The following is a 19,645-nucleotide window of genomic DNA, read 5'->3' as shown; positions in this document are numbered from 1 at the left end:
GGTAACAGCTAGCTTGTTTATGTTCCAAAGTTAACACAATACCTTTAAGTTCTCTAATTGAATCTACAATAGAACAGAAGTTTGTCCGATCTGTACAAAATACATTAATGACTTCACCTTTTTGTACTACTGCCCTGTGTTTTGGCATTTCATGCTCTCCTGTGGTCTGTTAGCTCCTGTTAACTGAAGCGGCACGAAAGGAGCACAAAACAAATTGTAGCTGCTTATTTTATGAATTTATTTCCAAATGTAAACTTCACTATTTCATGCATACAAGTTATGACAACATACATTAGTCAACAATCTGTTATTTTTCATATTTGCATAGGACATGGTCACAATATATTGTCTAACATGTAAAAAATAATGCCATAAAAAGGTACAGCAGAGCAGCTACGACCAGCACATTAAATGTGTGTAGAATCCCAGGAACTGTACAACTGTAATACTTGAATGTAGTGATTTTGGTTTGCTGAGAGATAAAATAAAGTAAAATAAAATAAAATGACACCTGAAAGTTAGAGTGAGGTCATAGTAGAATGTACTGGCCATAGCTGAGTCGAGAGTTATTTACAGATTAGATTATACTGGTGCCAAGAGGGGAAACAGCACCATGGAGTCACTACAACAGGCAACTGATGGTGATGGGCAGAGGAGAAACTCACAGAGGTATTAAGAGAGCGACATTACACTGAGGAGGTACACTGAGGACAAACAGATACAGGAAACAGAAACAAAAGGTTTGGTGAGAGGCTCTCCTTGTAATCAAAGGGAGGTCATTGACAGCACTGTCCACTGCATAACCTGACACAAATTCTTTAAGGGCAAAAATATCCAAAGCTTAAGCAAAACACTTTTTGTCACCTTTTTTTCCCCCCGCATTTCTACAGCAAAGAGCAAACGGCACAACCTGTCAGCTCAGGCATCCAAGCAAGACCACATGTGAAGGGTACAGACAGATATGGTCAGCTATTCTGCTTTTCTACTCATTCAGAACGTGTTTGCTAAGACGATTAACAAGTTTTTGTTCATTCAAGTGAAGTTTTAAAAAAAGAAAGGAAAAATAATAGTAATAATGATAACATTATAAAGTTGCTTATTTGAAATGTAGAAAAAGGTCCTTATTAAGCACAACATCCACTGATCAGCACTTAACAGCATATAAAGTTGAACCCAGGATCCAAACTGGGTTGGGTTCAAGGTTAATGCAACATTCACCTTTCCCTTCAAAGCCTTTGGTAACAACTTGTAAGTGTGGAGCCTCTGATGAGCTCCCTCTCACTGCTCGAGAACCACTCTCTCCTATCATGGCTGCCTCTTAGACGTTAAAAGACTTTTGTCACCAGGGAAGACATGCTCCTTATGTCCTTGACTTTTAAATTATAATACTTATAAATATTGCATGTATGTTGTTCACTCTAATTGACTTAGCCTTCGCAAAGAGCCTGAAGAGAAGAAAGGAGAGATTTAACCTGGGAAATGTTGACAGTTAGAAAACGTACCTTGGGCACAACTCACAACGTCTAAAACCTCACAGTGAAGACAGACTTCTATTCATAACCTACAAAAATGCATCGGGTCAATGTAAGCAGCACATTTATAGCAAATGCAATTTTCAATCCTTTGGAATGGTTGGGTGTTCATTATCATTAAGATTGTTTATGTCAAAAATACCTGTAATAAGCCATTATACATTGCTCGAGTATTGTACAGCAAAAAAAAAAAAAAAAAAGAAACAAAAAACATAAAGAAGAAAATATTAAATAAAAACCCAAATCAAAACAAAGCTACACAATCAAAATGTTTTACATAAAGCAGAAAAAGAAATATTACTATACATTACATAAAAACATGTCACACTTTTAAAAAAAACTGTACAAGTTTGTTAAATGTTTGATAGAAGCTTTTTTTGTTTTTTAACCCATAACATTTGTATCATCTTTATGAAGTTACCATTATAGTTTTGGCACACAATTGCATCTGTCATGTTTGTATGTTGAGATCAGTCATGAAGATTTCAGATGAGACGGTCTGATCAGTGACATATTCATGTAATTAATATGAACTTTTTAAATAAGATTGTTAGTTCTTTACATACTAGGCAACAATCAGTTCACTTTAATATATATATATATATATATTTATATATATATATTTTACAATTAGCAGAAAAAAGATATTAACTGGTACATCTTGTTAGCATCTTGTAGAAACCTAGCATTTCCATTGTGTCTTTGTTTAGAGTCCGTTTTCTCTAACAGATGTTGAAATCTGCACTGGGATTACAATCATAAAAAGTTGGATTAAAAAATGCTGACATGGAGTTTCATAGTAATTTACAGCTGACATCATCCCTCACTTTGAAAATAAGACAAATATGTGGAGTTCAGTAAGGAAAGGGATTTTTAAATATTTTTGAAACATAAAATAATAAAAATAAGGTTTTATTATTTCCTGGAAAGATTACTTTTTGAATATACAAGGATGTGCAGGACCCTGACAACATGGGATGATTATATAAAATGTAGCCCAGTGTTTGTTTTTTGTATTTTTTTTTTTTTTTAAGAAAAGTTCATCTTTCTTTCCTTCTTTCTTTCTTTCTTTCAAGTAGGGACAAATAAAACCACTGATTATTTGTGCTCCTCATCAAGCAAACGTAAGCTACATGATGGATGTTTTGAAAAGATATGAAGGTACAACAAAAGTCAAAAAAAGAGGTATGATTTTTTTTAAAAAAACATACAAGCTTAAATATTTCATATGAGACAAAAAGCAAGAATAAAGATTATGACTACATTGCTAACTCACAATGCTGTGGTCTCTATTCTTATGGAAAACTTAAACAATATCTAAACAATAAAGAAAGCAATAAAAAAAAATTGTCACTCCATCTTAAACTGTCGTACATTGAGGTCAGGAAGTTTCCTTTTGTTATCGTCACCCCAAACAATCCTTTCAGTTTATGACTTGGAGGAATTTTTGGATAGCAGGCTAACTGGAATAACCTGCATCCTGACATCAACAGAGTATTAACTGATTAAAGGGGTGAGTCGCATTACTAGGTTAAAATTATGCTTTGTTTTGTTTTTGTTTTTGTTTTTTGTTTTTTAACAAAGTATGGTACCTTTATACAGCCCGACAAATTGTAAAGAGTTGTTGAAATGACCTGAAGACAATGGAAAATCTAGAAAATAAAATGAAACAATAAAACAAACATACTGTACACCTTTTTCCAGAGAGGTTAATAATCATTTGACAACAAAAGCAAGTACAGTAAAAATGGACAAGTACAAACTGTGTTCAATGGCCTTTTGTGTTGAATTATTCAAGTAGATTTGGTACAGTGAGAGTAAAAGTTATGAGACACTCTGCCTGTGGAGGTCTATACGTCACCGGCGCAGTCTGGATGGATGGATAGACCGGGTCGTTTACACTGTCACAGTCGGTTTATTATCAGATGGTAGGAGCTTTCCTGTCGCCTACTGTAAGTCCACTGACACTAAGGGTTACAGGTGTTTAAAGGGGCGTTTCACTGAAAACAGCTCCAGAGTGCCCTGGGCTTACTAAGGCGTATAGCAGGATGTTATGAAGACATTAAAGGCAGGTGCTGAGCCCGTACGGAGGCGTTCCTGTGTTTCCAGTGTGGTCGGACACTGACCAGCAGTGAGCACTCAGCACCAAGGAACACCGGGAGGCGGGGGTGGGGGTGGGGGCAGACATTTCTGTGCAGAAACTGATGGTAGAACAAAATCCACAAACTGTCCCATGTCTGTTTTGCGGATGTCGACCCTGAGGTAAATGTGCAGATTATGGATTAAGAAGTGATTAATTAAACACGCTTGAGGGTGAGCTATTCGGATTTTTGTTTTTGAAGAGAAAGTTACCCTACAAAGCAAGTCAAAAATTGACAATAAAAAAAAAGTTATGGATAGAAACCACAAAAAGCTGATCAACAGCAATTTGAATTTACAAAAATCCATGTTGTCTTCCTTTTTTTTTTTCCAGAAGTGGTGAATGTAAAACCCTCTCAGTGCCTCTTTCACTAAGAGCTGCTGATCAGTGGCATTCAAAGTGTCATCTTGCAGCCTGGAAACTATTTTAACATCTTACAGAGGGTTATTTGTTTTTAACATGTGGTGTTCTGAGGAAACTACTGCATTCGATCTAAATAAGGGATGTTTTCTCTCTGGAGGATGTGACAGAGCTGATTCTTCACAACTTTAAAGAGAGATGGCTACTGTGGAGAAAAAGGGACAAAGCCTGCCATTCATGAACTTACACCTGCCAGACCGCCTCAAAAAACCCACAATGCTTCCAAGGCAAAGTTGTTAACATGCATATAGTGTGAAGCGTAGGACCACAGGGCAAGAGTGGGTCGGTGGGACGAAGCTAGCACATGCAACTCATGATGACAACTGGTGGGGGTCTGACAGGACCAAATACATGGACGAGACTATTTCCGGCCGAAGCATTCAAAGAAAATGTAGGCATAACACAGACTGGCGGGGCTGCAGCAGTTTGGATAGTGGTGCCCGTTTCCATGGAAGGTTTACTATGCCTTTTGCCTGACTTATTGAGGCATGTCTGTCTAGAAACACAAGTCAGCTTTCTCACGGGACATCTGAGCTTCACAGGCAGGACGACGTGAGGCTGGTGAGCACTGCACTTGGCTGATATGTTCATTTTGGCTCAAATGTTTTTACAACAGTTTTAAAGCCCCCTTGTTTGTGAGAGAGAAGTTTGAAAGCAGCTGTTTGAGACCTCTGGTTCATCAATGTGAATATGGAGCGGCATTTTTCTGTCGCATTGTGAAATTTGACTCTCCAGCAGTAATAGAGGGTTTCTGCCTGTGCTTAGGATGGACTTGGGTACATCCCACCTACACTGCTAGCATCGTCTAGGTAGTAATGTTGTTCATACTCATTCCACTCTTATAGAGGCCGGATTGACCTCCTAATTACAGATGTTTTTCTGCTCACAATTTCTACAGTTGGAGGGAGGAAGGGGGTGTTGGGGAAGGAAGAGGTGGGGATGTCTCCTCCCTGTGTGCTGCTCAGCTCATGATAAACCTCTCCTCTTTTATCAGGATCTGCCCTCTCTTGCCTGTCTATTGCAGATAGCTGCTTTGTTCGCTGCATGCACCACCAGCCCAGCACCAGGCTCTGCCCAAGACTCTCTGGCCTACATTTGACCTCCAAAGTAAAACAACCTTATGCAATTTGGGAGGCTCAGAGCTTCGACACTCTGACAGGACAGGTAGAGCCAGATGGGTGAGAGAGGACTCCCTGGGAATGGCGTGTTAGCACTCCTCCTGCGGGCTGTGAATAGCTTCTTGTGGGATGCAGCTGTTTCCTCCAGGGAGGCCACAAAAGGCAAAGCCAGGAGGAGGGAAGTGAGTGGGCTGTCTGGCTCTACCTGTGATACTGCCAAGCACCAGCCCCAGGGCTCAATGAAGGGTGGCTTACAAGACTGAATAGAAAGCTTTCATTCACTCTTGTCTTTGGTACGTTTTCCTATGTGCTTGAGAGAGGGATAAACATTGTTTCAACTAAAGTCCCTTTGTGTCCATTTTGTGTGAAATAGCGGCTGATGATACAGCACTTTCTTTTTTAAGTAAACAGCTGCTTTGAAACTTAACTGTCTCTATTTAAAGGGTTTAAAGTTTCTTCAGCTGAGTATATTTATAAAAACTGTCAATCCAATACAACCTCGATCCTCCCAAAATGCCGATTTACAAAGTGTATACCGCACGCCACTGTTTAATGAGACGCATATTTCACCCAGCGTAAGGGCAGCCGAATATCAACGTTGCAGTGGAGGAACAGATGTACTTTGTTTACTGAGGTGGCGACTTCTTTCTTAACACATATAATTTCCATTACATATGAACCACCAGAACACGCTGGAGACCAGTACGACTGACTGTATGACTGTAGGGCTAGTTTCCTCGAAAGTGAAAAACCAACGAAAAAACAAAGAGTGCAAATTGTGTTGAGTGTAAGGCTGCTATATATGAACTGTATGTTTCTCTTCACCGTGTTCATTCTTTCAAGCTAACAAGGCCATCCCTGAGCAGGGCGTAAAATTCAACCCCCGTTGAATTTCAGAATAAAGTGATGAGTATATTGTGCAGTCAATGTGAGTACTGTTAAGTACTGTGGTATTACAGAAATAGCAACTGTCTTCAATCCTGAGGTGTATGTGTGTGTGTAGGCTACCCCCTCTCCTCACCCGTTCAGAAAAAAATAATAATAATATAAACAAAGAAAAACAGAACAAAAAAAAGAGCCATTTTGATAAGACTTGTCAGGGCGTCTGTTTTTCTTTTCTAAACCTTGTTTAGCTGACTGCAAACATACATTGGACAACTAGCCATGGTCAGAAGCTAAAAAAATACAGACATATGGTACAGAATGTAAATATTGCCATCTGGGAAAGGCATTACCTTCTTTTCGGATCACACAAGTAATTGCACTAGAATAAGCAGTTATGTACAGTATGGTACACCACAGCAAGCACAGGAATAGCAAGGGGTGGGGGTGGGGGGGTGCTGACAACTGTGCAACACAAGTGTTGTGACAAAAAACACAAGCCTCCCAGGTCAGAGGCAGAAAGTGCAATGGGGTTTCAGTTTAAGGCGAGTTGGCGGGGCTGAGGGCGGGGCTGAGGGTGGGGCTGGAGGCGTCCGAGCGGCTGTAGTCGCTAAGGGAGCTGGGACGAGTGTTTCCACCGCCGCCACCGCCGCTGCTGTGGGGCCTCTTCAGCATGCCAGGCTGGAAATCTGAGTGGCGCCGGGCGTGCTTCATCAGGTGGTCGCTGCGCATGAAACGCTTGTCACAAAGTGGGCACCCGAACTTCTTCTCCCCCGTGTGGGTGCGGTAATGGCGGGCCAGCTCATCAGAGCGGGCGAATTTCTTACTGCAGTCGGGCCAGGTACATGGGAAAGGTCGTTCTCCTGTAACACAGGGGGGAGGAAGACGTCAGTGTCTGAACAAACAAGAAGATGGCAACAGGGTATTCAGAACAATAACCCTTTAATTTTGTTTTTATCCGTCACTTACTGGCCCATGTATCTTTGCACATGTAGGCCTTCTGAGGAATTGCAGTTTTCCACTGATTTCAGTCTAATATGAAAATCTACTTCAAAGATGTGAAACCAAAGATGGGAAGAAGGGCTACCATGAGGCAAAATTCAAAACAATCAATGAAAATCATTGTCTTCTTTATTTTTAAAGTTTCCTGATTGTTGGTGATATTTGCTGATAAGACTTTTCAAATCAATCTATGGTTTTCAATGCCATTAGCCTGTAACAATAACATTGCAACTTAGACACAAGTAAAATACACTGAAAGGTTGGAACAACACAATGAAATGGCCTTCTGATGGGAGGGAATGTAAAGCACATTTGATTTGTAGTAAATTGGCCAAAACATGTTAAATCCAACTTTAAACGTCTTAGGTTGTACAACTGTTTACAATCACCTATATCCAGTAAACCTGTTCGGTATCACAGCTAGCAAGTGTAACTGGTGTACCACAGTGAGAGAGTGACTCATTGTGAGGTGTTTACAGGTTAACAAGTCGTGAAGACTGCAACACACGGCTAACAGACATTTTTCACAGAAGACAGAGCCTGCAGAACAAGACTGTGCTGTTTTCTGCACTCAGTACACTCTGAGTCATCAAGGCATAATGATCACAAGGTTATTGCTGGGTCCGACAGGTCAGCGAAGGGAGAGATATCAAAACCACCCATGACATCTTTAAAATACTAAAAAAAAAAAACAAAACAAAACAAAACAAAACCTGTGGGACTTAAATCACTTAAAAATTGGCGCTGTGCTGGAGGAGCAGACACAGTTTAATTATCTAAGCTCCAGATGCTAATCACACTCACAATGGTTACCCAGCCCATTTTCTAACATGCAACTATCTGTGACTCGGCACATGGGAAATTACACCACCACCCCTCCACACAGCCCCTCCCCCTTCCATCAGGCAATAAAAGTGGGCTTTGACACAAATCTGCTCAAAGCCAGATGGTACTATATGTCTTGTGGTTTCCTTCCATTCTGAAGTGGAAACGGCGTGCATGGAGCCTAAACGCGACGTTCTGCGTCTGCTGCCCAACATGTCCTAATACTGTATTCCATTTAGTTCCATTTCAGTGACTTTCTGCCTGACAATAGCTACATCTAGCTTCTAATTTTACCAGTGTGACATTGCAGTACTATGGCGAAGGGCATCTTTTAATGTTATGGTTCTTTCACAAGAATAAGAATAATCAATCATCAAGTGCAAGCCTATGCCAGAGATCTGAGGTATGAAAAGGAATAGGAGATATGTGAATGTTTATATGTGGCATGACAAATGAGCACATAAGAGCAGGCCTGCCAAATGCTTTCTTTGTTCTGTGGTTTCCCTCAGGGCCACAATGGAAACAGTGCTGTTCAGCATTAAACACTCATACGCTACCTGATGCCACTGAGTCTCAAAAACAAGAACTCGGTGCACTACTAGTCTCGGTCCCTCCTCCCCCCATATACTGCATGGTTACAAAACATTCAGACAGACAGAGCAAGTCTAGACAGCCCGGTCTGTGTTCCTGCCTCTGACGCCTCACCTCAGCTCCAGACAAACTCAGTCAGCCCTGCCCTCAACATTTCCTGCGGGCTCATACAGGGCTCAGTGTATGTAAACTCTGTAACTGACATATATACATTTGCATGCTCTCACTCTGTAGCTAGAGTTAACACATAAAGAAACAATCCACCTGCCCTGCATGAAGCCAGAGTTGCAATTCACAAAAAAAAAATAAAACAAGGAGGCTGGGCTTGTTTGACCCTGTTACACACTGGATTACACCCTGGAGAAAAAGAGGCAATTTAACTTTTAAGGCACTAATCTCATTGAAGAGACTCATGATAGTCTGATTTCATACCTTATTAGCAAGAGAAGCAGCCTGTGCTGCCACCTGGCACTGCAAAATGAGTTATTGGCTAAAAAGTAGAGCTAAGCTCTGTGGGCTGCTTAAGGCTCAATAACCAGTGTAACGGATCCAACAACATTAATATTTAACCAGACACCAGAGAGCTAGGCTGAGATATCCAGTCTAACTGCCCTGATACAGTAATGCAGTCATAGTGGAAGCTTCAGGTATCCAAGAGCAACTCATCAAGACACATCAAATTATTTAGAGCTCCATGACTTCTTAGAAACTGCAGGATAAACAGTTCTGCTGCCCATTTTCACCTCCCGCTAAACTGCTTTCGGAATTTAGGTCACTGATATGAACATGCATTTAAAAACCCTGCCGCTTTAATGTCAGCCTTGAAAAATGCACTTACATAAAGAAAACACATGCAATGCCCCAATTAACTGCTGTGCTTGTTTCATAACACGAGGATTGGAATTTCCAGACAATTTTGGGTAAAAATGAAGAGGTTTAAGGAGCAACCTCTTTGCAGAGTGGATGGTCCTGTGTGGCAGAAGGATGTCAACTGACTGCAACTATTACTCAGCAGGTCTGTTGAAAGAAGAATGCTGCAAACTACTCCCCTTTCCCATCTAGTGCTAGTGCTATCACAGCGGGACACCGGGGCGATCATGACGCCAGACTCCACTGATTGGTTATCCCATCTCTGACAACGTCTACATCCAAGGAGTGGTTGGTCTTTCTCAGAATGTGTCAGTTGCAGAGGATTTGGGGGGGTAATGAGGGAAGCTTTTCCCTAACGAACACAGTGACCCAGTTACCCGTTAAGTGAGTTACATCATGCACACAAACTGTACCTCTACTAAGCACTAGTGTCCCCCCTCCAAGGAGATGTGATTATGTCACAGGTACTATTGTTATATAACTGTTCTCTCCAAGGCCACCGGGTCAGTAAATAAACAGCTCATCTCTGCTCCTCTTCCTCCTCTTTCCTCTCATTCACATCTCAGAGGTTTGGCTCCTCGGTTTCTGCAGAAATGGTTAAGAGAAATGGTGTCTGAGTTCACCTCTCTGTTGTGAGGGATGCTGTCTGCCAAGCCGAGATCAAATCTCTTTTTTGACGTGAGCAGTAGCAGCGCAGAAACTCAACTCGGTCACCTGCTCTAGCAACAACTACCAGCATTTCAAACAAGAGTCGATAACATTCCTGGTGTGTCCTCAGGCATGGGCCAAATTCACACAGTGTACTGCTAAAACCTCCATGTGAGTCTGCTGTAAGAGAGCTAGAGTAAATAGCTGTGCAGGGTGGGGGTGGTGGGGGAGATACAGTTCCTGTGGATACATCAGATATCACCTTGAAGTTAACTTTGCTCAGCCTGCACAGTGAGAACCAGAACAGGAAATATCTTTTATAGAGCTGAGAACAAAAACAAGGTGCACACTAAACCTTTGTGGACTTTCATAAGTAAACTGCTCAAGAAGGGAAAGTATAGCTGGAGTCAGACTGTATATCACAGCTCATTAGAGTTGGAGCTGCCTCGCTTCAGTGTTGGCTTAGTATCACAGTCATCTTGGCAACATGAAATGAGAGGGGCACCACTAACTCCAGCGGTAGGGCTCAGCACAATCCTGTAATTTGGTTGCATGTTTACAACAGACTATGACCTGTAACCAACCAGGAGCCAGATACTCTGCCAGCAGACAACCCTTCATGGGATTTGGGGTAATACCAAAATGACTGCTGAGTCCCTCAGTGGCATAAACTGGAGCAGACAGGGTTAACCCAACCATACCCAGCCGTTCCCTCTACACGCACCGTCACATGCCAAGATGATATAAACACTAACATGTGTGGGCAGAACAATATACATTCAGGCGCTTGCAGCTCGTCTTTTCGTCATTCAGGCAGCAGTATATGCAGGCTGTGCTTGTGCAAAAATAACAACAAAGGCTTACAAAGTTCTGTGGTCTCTACAAAGGAGGGGGGAAGGCACTGTTTGATTTGAAACACATCTGTGATGAGAACAACCGTTTACGTGGCTATTTGTTTATGAAAAATTAACTCAGTGGGAGAGGAGTCGATTTACCAAGGAAATCGCTCAGTCAAAACATGTTTCCTCGGTGTTTGTTGCAAACAAGAATAAGTCTACTCTGCAGACGTGATAAAGGACCCTTGGGTGTGTCAGGCGCTCGTGATGAGGACCGGCTCAAGCTTGTCAAGAGAAAGCTCCGAAAACAGCGAGCATTTGATCTATTATCATCTTTTGTCTTTATTGAGGGGGACCTTGCTTGCCATTGAATAGCCTAGCTCCCCTTGTGGGCCTATAGCTGTCAGGTTGTGAACAATAGCAGCAGCCTCGCTCCCAGCAGGAAAGGCACTCCTGTAATGCATTTCAATCAGACAGGGTGCGCGTACTAACCGTAACTCACTCCCCTTGGTCTGCACTGCACAGGGCTATTGACATTCACCCGGAGACATGCAGCGGGGTCGAGTGTGACCGTCTGATTCCTGCACACACTTAGCCATACATTACTTCATCCCATTAACTCTTTAAGGGAAAAGCAGGGATAGCTCGCCTACATTGACCAGCTCATCACATTTGCCTCAATTAGTTAGAGTGGGCACTCTCTTTCAGCCTTGAGTGCATGCTAAAACAACCTGCAGCCTTGACGTGTTGGAGACGGTCTTTTTATCTCAAATCCTGGTTAACTAAGAACATGCAAACAGCCGCAGCCATTAGTAGGTGTTTACAGTTTATGGAAGCAGACAGGAGCACGGATGCTCCATTATTCACAACTCACACTCACGTAGTACAGTGCCAGCTCATTCCACTGATGTAGTCTGACACTATAGCTCATATGAGACAGACGGCCCTTACTACCCAGTGCCAAACAAAGAGCCATAGCCCTGCTAAATCCTGAGAGGCCTCACTACACAGTGATAAGAGGAGATACAGGCTGCAGATAACTGTCCAGTGCTATACCTGATACGCTGATGGCAAGCAAAATATTTTCACTTCCCAGAGAAAATGATTGTGTCTTCCTTTCTCCCCAAGCAAGATAGTCCTGATTTCATGCCGGGGGCCACACCCCCGTGTGTCGTGGTCTGCCACAGTCTGATTTATAACACTGAGAAAGGGGACACACCTTGCATACCGTAGGGAATACAAACAGCCCGGCTAGAGACATAACACTCCCTCTGACATTAGCTCCATGGCAATTTTCAACCATTCCTCCCTTATTCAAGCCGAGCTGAAAACAACACGGCAGACACAGGCAGAGTGTAACTTTCAGATGGGACCCTGCGAGTGCTGGGCCGACAGGGGCGTTCTCTGCTGCAGAGGTCACAGCCCTTCAAACGTTAATCAGATTAGCTGCAGATGCAGCTGAATAAATGACCTACATCAGTGGAGGGCACTGACAGTGAATATCCTGGTATCTAACCCCACCCCCACCCTGCTGCACTGTATATTCTTCGTCTTTGTGCTGAAAATCCCTCCCTTGCATGCGAGATGCAGTTGGCGGTTTTTCACAGTCTTCCACAGGTCTGTATCCCTCTCTTCCTGCTGCTCGTAATCAACACCACGCCACAAGCCGTGGCCGGGGCTTGGCCTTGCAACATGACACGCTCGAGCACCTATTTTGCTTTGCAAGCTGGAGAAGAGTGGGAGGGGTTGTGGGGGGTGGTGTAGACAGAGCAGCTTTTATAGAAGTGCTCCAGAGCTAACTGAAGAATACATGAACCCTGTGGGCCACTGAAAGCACCACAGCCATGGAAGCCATTTGACATGGGCCTTTCATTGTCCACCATGCATGCTTGGCTGCTTAATCACAGTTAAATCAATTTTATATTCCAACATGAATGAGAAACTATATTACTATCAGATTAACGTGAGCACATACAGTACAGGGTGGCATATGGAAGCATGTGTTCCAGAACATGCCTCAGAGATGTCATCGCACTAGGGGATTAGAGCAGACAAGATGGTGCTTCCACTTTGGCTTTATTTACATCTAGAGGATCAAAAAGACTTAACTAATACCTTGTTTCATTTCGATTCATACTGCACTGCTACACACAACCTTCCCGGGCCAACTGCATTTCATTCACAGCAGCTGCATTTCATACTAGAATTTGTGCCTCAGCAAATTCATTATAAATCCAAGAATCTGCAGCCATGCTAGGGGCTCTCTGAGGCTGCACTTAGGCTCAGTGATGCTGTCAGAAAGCTAACATACTCACAACAACATGCTGATGTTTAGTAGGTAAGATTTGCTTTGTTAACCATCACAATTTAAAAGTTTCTTAGTATGTTAACATCACCACTGAACGCAAGGTGCAGTTGAGCTTGATGGGAACATCATTGGTTTTTAAAGTGTTAAAGCGTCATAAACCAAAGCACTGGACAAATTAAAACATTAATGTTAATGATACTGGGACTAGATAAGCAGTCGGGGGAATCACAAAAGCTATTACAATTTATTCAGAAGGGAACACAAGCCAAATTTCTGTTGCAAATTTTATGAAAATCCATTGTGTATAGTTGTCAGGATATTGCAGTCTGGACTCAAGTGGTGGACCAACCAACAAAGTGCATGGCTGAAAACTGAAAACATTTGTCACGTCACAATAATGGGGACATATTGGCCCTGTTGAGCATCTCCTGCATGAGGAGTCATTGTTTTATTCCACGTCAGGAAAAATATGGCTCAACAGGGTGGTATGGTGGAAATCCTGCCATGTGGCAGGTAGACAGACTGACCTCTTGTACCCCAGTGGAGTTTTTACCCATTGCTGTGCCAAGGTCAGGCTCAAGCAAGAGCAGGAAAACCCCATCTCCACCCTGCTACCTCATCACTGCCACCAGCCACACAGGAACACTGTGCACTCTGTGTAGCAGCGCAGCCAAATATAAAACCACTGGCAGGGATGCAGTATATATAATCAGAGACTCCTGCTTCTTTTTTCCATGTGGAATTTGGGATAATTTCACGTTTAAAAAAGTGTCATTAACCACAGTTATTTGGCTGAAAATAGAAAGCATGCATGAATAACTGGGTCTATATGGCAGTGGAACTGTGCTACCAGGTGGTGCCACTTATTTTTTAGGCCAGGGGTTTATAGTCATCAAACAGTATTAGAGGTACCCCCCAGCAGAACACAAAAGCAGTCCAGACAAAATGTCAAACCAACTGTAAAATATGTCATTAGGCTCTTTGTCTTGGTAAAACATTGACCCCGTTCATCTTGGTGATAGTTTTCAAATAGGTCTGGTACACTGACAAGATGGCCTTTTGTGAGGCCCAGCTGTGGGGGGCACAGGAGGCCCGGGCTGTGCTTTCTGAAGAAGACATGACTTATAATGAGCTTGTCAGGGGGGCTTTGGAGATGGCAGTCGGCATGACATGACCAGACTAGAGTAATGAGGCTTCATAAAGAACACCATGTACTCTGTGACCACAAAACACCTCTTGGGAAAAGGGGGTCTTCATCGTTAAGAGTCGATTATGTATCTTAACACAGAGAAATTGACAAAGCATGGCTGAAAAGAAGTCAACTGGTGCTGAGATAAGTGCTTAGGAAAATAATCAGAAGCAGTTGTTAAAATTAAGTTTATCTGTAGATCTGTGTTACATGTCTCCATTTTGAATAGTATAAGTGTCAGAAAAAAGCCCAACCTCCCACACCAAGAGTTCAGACCAAAGCTGTCTGGTAACCTTAGACCTCTAAACTGCAGTTGATTCCTTGCCATCAAACACAATGTGGTATAATGGCCCATTTAAATTCAGTATGTGCTCTTGTGTCTGCTACTTCCTGGTGTCCGAGCTGCACTGTGTCTGAGACTGTGGCTTGAGAAGAAATCTAAAATGAAACCACTTAGTGTCCACTGGGGGGAACAGTTACTTTTTAATAACTTTAAAGAGCTAGAGGTTACTCTGGATAATCCACAGGTCTTGCTCTGAACAGTGTTCCTTTGTATTTTCCCAATGAAAACTCCTCATAGCAATGTCCATGAGGTGTCCTGAGGACATTATTACCTGAAAAACACATTGCTTTGAGCAGAAGTGTAACCAAGACAAATAAAGCTGAGTCTATATTCATGGCTAATGGGGAACCGACACTTTGCTTTAGTGGTTTGCAAAAGACTAAAGAACATGCTGATAGTGAATAACAGCAATAACTCATGCATGGCCTAAAATAAAAAATATATTAGTCACATGAAGTTCAATTCGAGCTAGTCATGGGACAGATTTTTTTTCGTGTGCTGTACCTACACTACATACAAAATACATTGCAGCTCGCATTTCAGCTCCTCTTACATTGAAAAAAAAAATCACACACAAGCAGATTGCAGAAGCTGGGATGATGAGGCTTTGGGCGTTACAGAAGTCAGATGAGGACGCCTTATCCCTGGCTCTTTGTTTGGAGTCTATAGCGGTGCCCCCCCACCCCCCAATTAGATAGCAGTGTTTGGCCTGGACTGACTGGCCTGAAATCCATTCTCTCCTGACTCTGCTAGTAGGGGCTGAAGGGAAGCACACTGCCAGATTCTGGCTCCTGTGAAAGCACTGCAAGGTTGGCTGAGGCAGCCTGCTTGAACTCAGATGACCCACATTCTCAGACTATCCAATCAAATAAACAGAAACAGTCAGTATTACCGAAATTTATGGGACACAAACCAATCATGAAGCCAGGCGTGGGAGCATATCTAAGCAGAAAGGCAGGCAAAAGGAAACTCTTAAAAGGCTTAGGGACACGGGCAGGGCTAATACGGAGCAATAAAACTGCACTGAAAACACGGTCAGGGAAGCACACGGAGAGCTGCAGGCTGGCTCTCTGTCAGTACCACTGCAAATTTGGCTGAGGCGAGGCAGCTGAACTGAGATGACTCACGTTCTGGGGCCGTCCAATCAAATGCACAGGAACCGTCCTCATTATCAGAAATTACAGGACACAAACCAATCACAAAGCCAGACAGTGGAGCTTACGCCAAAAGAAGGGAAAGGCTGAACAGGCAAAGAGAAAAAGGGAAGGGCTGATAGACAGAAATAAAACTGCACTAAAACGCACAGTGCAGAAGACATGGGCATTTTGTTCCCTTTAGAAAGTCATTTAACTAATGATACAGGAGACTTACAGACTTTTGTGTTGTGTACACACATAAGTCAAATCGGTGTTTCGTTCCCTTAGCCTGTACTTGACAAACACTAATTATACACCACTGCAGTCAGATCTCAGCTGCAACTGACGGATAAATGGGGGTGTATACGTAATTCCTGATAAAGTGAATTAAATTAATACAACAATACCAGTACAGAAGTATCCACCATCTACAAGGACCACATAATAGGCCTAAGGTGTTGGACTTATAGATTTATAGTTCTGATTTTTTTTAAATGTAGCATATGGCATCCATATGAAATTCGTCTAAAGGATAATAAATCTAGTGATATAAGGACACAAACCGGTCACAAAGCCAGGCAAGGGGAGGGTATCCTCATACAAAAGCAGGCAAGAAGAAAAAGCTTGGTAGGCAACAAGACAAGAATTTACCCGTGTTAAGAAAGGTTGATTTAATACTGAGACAAATGAGGGGTGGTTTGTGTCAAAAAGCGGAGGTGGGGCTCAATCCCACATATTTTGAATTCTGTGCAGTTTTTCTGTGACTCAAATGTGGGTCAAGTTCACACAACGCGTTTCTTGTGTGATCCAGAGAGATCTGTTTTGTTTCTGCGCTCTGTGTGTGTGTGTGTGTGTGTGTGTGTGTGTGTGGTGGGGGAGAGCTGCAGTCTACAGAGCTGAGGGAAGGAGAGGCTCCTCGGTCGAGGCTCAGCTAGCTGAGTCTGTTGCTGGCCAGATCAGCTGGCGTACTGTCTAACGGGGGTGTGGCACATCACAACAAAGGGCTTTGGGCAGACAGGCGACTGCACAGCTCTTATCAACCCCCCAATTTGAGTCGATCTACATCTTTCCTATCTCTCTCTCTCTCTCTCCCTCTCTCTCTCTCTCAGTAGCCTATCCTGCGGAATGCAAAGAGCAAATATGGAGGTATGGTCCTTCAGGAAAGTCAAACGTATCATAATGCCGATCTGTAGCGCATGATAGCCGTCCACTCTGCGGTGTGACGGTACACTTAGTGGGCTGATGTTGAAAACTTTATGTTTGTTTGTCTGTTTGCATGCCCGTATTTGCTGGATTATTCTACGATGTGCATATAACAGGTTGGTTTTTGTCCCCAATTTGTGCCTGTTTAAACCAAAGTTGATTTTGGGTCAAATTAATGCGCGCAGGGGGGGTGGGGGGGAGAAATCGCTGGAAATCGGATCTGTGTAATTTGGTTCTGCGTTTGCACTGCAGTTTCGGTTCACACACTGTCCAATGCAGGGCGCGCAGGGGGGGTGGAGGGTGCGGGTGCGTTGCAAGAGGAAAGCGGCGACAAAGCTCAGAGACTTGAGTGGGAGTGGCACTATTTTCGATACCCTCCCTACCCCGAAAATTAAAAGGACATTTCACAAAGTTCACCCAACTTAAAGGAACAATGCAAATATTAAGCTATGCACCAATTTCGACTTTCGGTGCGCTGCATGTGCCGATAATTTCCTGGAAGATCCGTGAATATTTATACACATATGACACAACATGTACACCACAGTCAACCCCCCCTCCTCCTTCCTCTGTAAACACATCGCTTTGAATGCAAGAGAAACCACACTTCTTATCAGCATTCTCAGTTTTAATAATCCCGTCCGTTCCCATACAAGTCACAGTCACAGCAACAAACGTTTGCATCCAATGAAACTGACCTGTATGTGTCCTTAGGTGGGCTTTGAGGTGGGATGATTTGCCATAAACTTTTTCACAACCTGAATAGTGGCATTTGTGCTTTTTCTGAGGTGGTTCTTGCTCAGTTCGACCTCGCGATCTCTTGCCTCTTTGTTTGAGCGAAGGATCGGAGATGGTGGTAGGTGTGGCAGAGTTTCCATCATCTATGAGGTTCGGTATGCTCTCATCCTTTATTTTTGCCTGCTCGGCAACATTGTTGGGAGTCTGCTGGTTAAAATCCGCCAGAATCCGAGCCACCACAAAAAGAGAGGAGTTATCTTTCACCAATGGCTCTTTGATTTCCTCTCCGTTCTTGGGGGAGGACGGGATTTCTGGTTTAATCTCCCTATTCCCTTTAGGAGCGTGAACAATTGCACGACTGGACATTGAAACAAGGCACTCTGCTGCAAAGTGATCCATTTTGTCTTTGAAACAGCCCCCTCTGCTTCTTAATGACATTCAGAAAAATAAAATGATGGCGCGTGGAAAGAAAAAAAAAAGTAGTACTTGCTCCGTGGTTCCCTTTGTGTGGTGGTGGTGAGGAGGAGGAGGAGGTCGTTCTCATCAGAGAGAACTGACTTTACGATCTTACCCGGCTTTCCAGTATCATCAACATCTTGTGAGAGAAACGCCTCAAAAAAATTGCAGACAAGCCCCCTCAGAAAGAGAGAGAGAGGGGGGGAAAAAAAGAAAGAATAAGAAACCCAGTATCTTTGTTTAGTGCAATGGCGCTGGAACCAGGACCTCCAGAAACTTGGATGTGTTAACTCCCATCGCGGCTACAAACACTCTCCAGCATAGTGAGCGTGTCTCCTGAGCGCCTGTTCCTGCTGGTTGTATCCATGCTGGAGGCGTGTCGACCGGCAGCGCTCGGCAAGCATCGTCACTACCGCTCAGCCATTGGACGCTGAGTGTCCCCAAATGCACCGCACAGCACGAGTTAAGTTGAAGTTACACTTCAGGTTGCCTCCGTGCATTCAGATGATGTATGTCACGGGCGGCACGGTTATAAGCACTGCAGAGGCACAATAAGGAAGAAAACAGACAGTAAAACAGATATTTTAGGAAGTGGGTGTGGGTGGCTGAGTCTGCAGCACGCTGTCCCGGTTTGCATGCGTACGTACACTGAGATCCATCCTTAACAGTTGTTAAAGATGAGTCGGATACTATTGGTTAAGGCTGCAACTAATGATACGTCCCTTGTTATTCTGCTGAGAAGTCGATTAATCGTTGGAATTTCGCTTAAATAAGTCCAAAAGTCCAAAAACTTGAGGCTATATTCAGGTTACAATGATATAAAGCAGAACATCTTGAAATCCACACATTAGAGAAGAGAAATAAGAGAATATTTGAACATATGACGTTTTTGCTGTAAAAATCACTGAAATTAATCAAAATAGCTGCAACAGACTGACTTCCTTCACTCTTGGTCTTGCTAAAACCAAAAGCAAGTTCGCTTTCCAAAGATATTAGTTGAGTGCTAAGGTAATAAATTAGAGCAATTTCCTCTTGACACACTGCATGTGCAACATCAGTGTGCTGTCGAGGGTGCCCTTGAAGTGGAGAAAACGTGACGCTTGCCATGTAGTCGTCCCTACATGCTAGCAGAGCGGCCTCTGCCTGACTCTAAATGTTTTTTTTTCATTACGGAGGTTCAGTATTTATTCTTTAAATCTGAGTAATATGAGTAATAACATGAGGGTTTTGAGATGTTTCATCATAAATGAATCGTAACTAGCGGTGGCCTGGTGGGTTTATTCTTTTTTGCCCCTGCCCCTCAGACACCCTGAGTCCTCCGGTGTGATGAGCTGATCTGTTATGCCATATTAACTTCTCCTGTTGTCATGGGTGTACCACAAAATTATGGACAGTACACTCTGTAGGT

General features: G+C 43.1%; 1 protein-coding gene across 1 annotated transcript; it reads right to left on the bottom strand.

Moving 5' to 3' along the window:
* Nucleotides 1–217: 217 nt before the first annotated feature.
* On the bottom strand, nucleotides 218–18,787 carry klf13 (Kruppel-like factor 13). The gene is made up of 2 exons (XM_046393563.1): nucleotides 17,742–18,787; nucleotides 218–6,955 (listed from the first exon to the last, which is right to left on the bottom strand). Exons 1-2 carry the CDS (start codon nucleotides 18,217–18,219, stop codon nucleotides 6,633–6,635), a joined length of 801 nt encoding a protein of 266 aa, XP_046249519.1. The 5' UTR covers nucleotides 18,220–18,787; the 3' UTR covers nucleotides 218–6,632.
* Between the last annotated feature and the right edge of the window lie 858 nt (nucleotides 18,788–19,645).

This window comes from Scatophagus argus, chromosome 7 (genome assembly GCF_020382885.2).
Source record: "Scatophagus argus isolate fScaArg1 chromosome 7, fScaArg1.pri, whole genome shotgun sequence".
NCBI classification, from domain to species: domain Eukaryota; kingdom Metazoa; phylum Chordata; class Actinopteri; family Scatophagidae; genus Scatophagus; species Scatophagus argus.
Note: the sequence above shows the minus strand (reverse complement) of the source record. Positions and strands in the feature narration are given on the sequence as shown.